The sequence below is a fragment of the Pundamilia nyererei genome, unplaced genomic scaffold, assembly GCF_000239375.1.
Source record: "Pundamilia nyererei isolate P.nyererei 1_Seehausen unplaced genomic scaffold, PunNye1.0 scaffold00674, whole genome shotgun sequence".
NCBI classification, from domain to species: Eukaryota; Metazoa; Chordata; class Actinopteri; order Cichliformes; family Cichlidae; genus Pundamilia; species Pundamilia nyererei.
The window spans coordinates 22,100-24,277 of NW_005188075.1; the positions used below are offsets into that span (position 1 = coordinate 22,100).

The 2,178-nt window shown below is 42.1% G+C and overlaps 1 protein-coding gene across 1 annotated transcript; it reads right to left on the minus strand.

Annotated features, from left to right (window-relative positions):
• On the minus strand, positions 1-1,461 carry LOC102215827 (poly [ADP-ribose] polymerase 14-like; the record flags this gene model as incomplete). The annotated part of the gene is made up of 2 exons (XM_005754827.1): positions 1,362-1,461; positions 1-836 (listed from the first exon to the last, which is right to left on the minus strand). Coding segments are annotated over exons 1-2 (936 nt in total), but the record flags the coding sequence as incomplete, so codon positions are not given.
• Between the last annotated feature and the right edge of the window lie 717 nt (positions 1,462-2,178).

Sequence of the window (2,178 nt, forward strand, 5' to 3'; positions counted from 1 at the left end):
GTCCATGGGATCCAATGTTCTGAGAAAGTCTAGAAGACATGGGGGGACATTCTGTTGTTTCTTACTCATATTCACATTCCTCTCCAAGATCCATGACTTAGTCTTGTAGACCTCTGCAGTGAGTCCTGTAATGGTTAACTTCTGGGTGCCTTCATCATAAGAGAGTTTCATCTCAGGAGAAATGTCCAGAGCAGCTTTCTGGAGCCCCTCCTGCTTCAGGATGTAGAACCATGCAGGGGGCAAAATCATTTCCTCAGAGATGCTGTTTGTCTGCCGTTCAATGTGACTCATGGCTTTCAGAAGAATGTTCTCCACAGGAGCCCTGATTCGTTTCATATCATCAGCTCGGCCAGCAACAGTCAGAACCCCTTTGGATGCATCCAGCACCAGGATGGCATCTTCCTTCACAACTGAACGGACATCTTTCTCTGCAGCTCTCCATCCCGGTGTATTTGCTTGACATTCGAATGCCATGTACTGAGACATCAGGCAACGGAAGGCATGTTGGGCCTTACTCATCCAGTTTTCTACATGTTCTGCAGTCAGACCTTGCTGCCTCAAAAACTCTGGCACAGGGCTGAGTTTCACTTCAGGGTCATTCAAATCCACTCTGCAGAAGTGTGGACGCATCTGATCATTGATGTGTTCTGATAGTTTCTTCTCCACAAGGAATTTCCAGATAACGTGGAGAACAGGCTCTGTGAAGGGCTCGGGCATCTTCCATGTTGGTCGTTCTTTGCTGTACAAGGCGGTTCCCAGTGACTTGTAGTATGGATATACCTTCACTGTGATAGATTTCATCTCAAGGTCTTTCTTTACACAAATCTTTTCCACAACTGCAGCAAACAAGGAGCAGAGAAGCAAAGGTTAGGTAAGTGGTGTTAAGGTTTTTTTTTAATGTTTCTATAAAGATTTATCCAAGTCACAAGGGGTTTTGAACCTTTTTTTATCTGACATAACCCCACAGACATAAAACATTCTTCTATAACTCCTTTCATATTCAAATTATTTCATCCATCCATCCATTCACTTCCGCTTATCCTTTCCAGGGTTGCGGGGGGCACTGGAGCCTATCCCAGCTGTCATAGGGTGAGAGGCGAGGTACACCCTGGACAGGTCGCCAGAACACTAACACATAGACGCAGGCAACGATTCGCATTCACGTTCACTCACAGATTCACACCTATGGGCAATTTAGAGTAATCAATTAACCTATCCGTCAGTCTGCCCCAGGGCAGCTGTGGTTACAACTGTAGCTTGCCTCCACCAGTGTGTGAATAGGGTTAGGGTCAGGACCCTCTTGCTGTGCGGCTACCATGCTAACCACCGTGCTAACCAACATGCCACCGTGCTAAATAAACCTTTAGGGTCGCTGAAAGTGATGATGGCAGCCTGTTCAGTTGGGATCATGACAATTTTGGCCGGCAGAGTCCAGGTCTTCTCAAAATACAGCTCCAGCATGTCTAGAAATAAGACAGAAATACACAATTTTACAGCTGCTTAAAGGATAAATTCAATTTCTAAAGGTTCGTCTCCATGAAATTTGACAATAACGTGAGGTTTGTGTAATGATGAATGAGCTCAGGAACAGCAGAACCCCCTCAGGACATCCAGCATTCATTGTAAATAACATGACATAACTCTTGTTTTAAAACACATATTTATGCCGTAGATAAAAGTCAGCTCAAACTGACAGATATAACTTTTCCAAAACATCACAAAAAACTCTAATAATATAGAATCTACTACGTGTGAGAATCTTTTTTTTTTCTGCAGGTGTTTTTCTGAAACAGTTTTGGCAAGAAATCCTGAGACATGCTAGGATCTACAATTCTAATAATTCATCCCATATATTGAAAACACACTGTAATATGTGCTGAACCTCACGAAAGAGGAAAAAAACAGATCTGTTTTTTTATTATATTACACACATATTACAGTGTGTTTAAAGAAATTTAAAACCCGGATAATGTGAAATGGTAACAACAAAAAAAGAAAACCAGGAGAAAAGGAATCATCAACAAATATGCAACAAAGCTTTAAAATACACACAAATACACACAATCAGCAACTTCACATGAATCAAGTCCCTGTCAGGACTCTTGCTGCAACATTTTGGATTAACTGAAGGCTTTTCAGGGAGTTTGTAGGACTTCTGATAATAATGAATTACAGTCG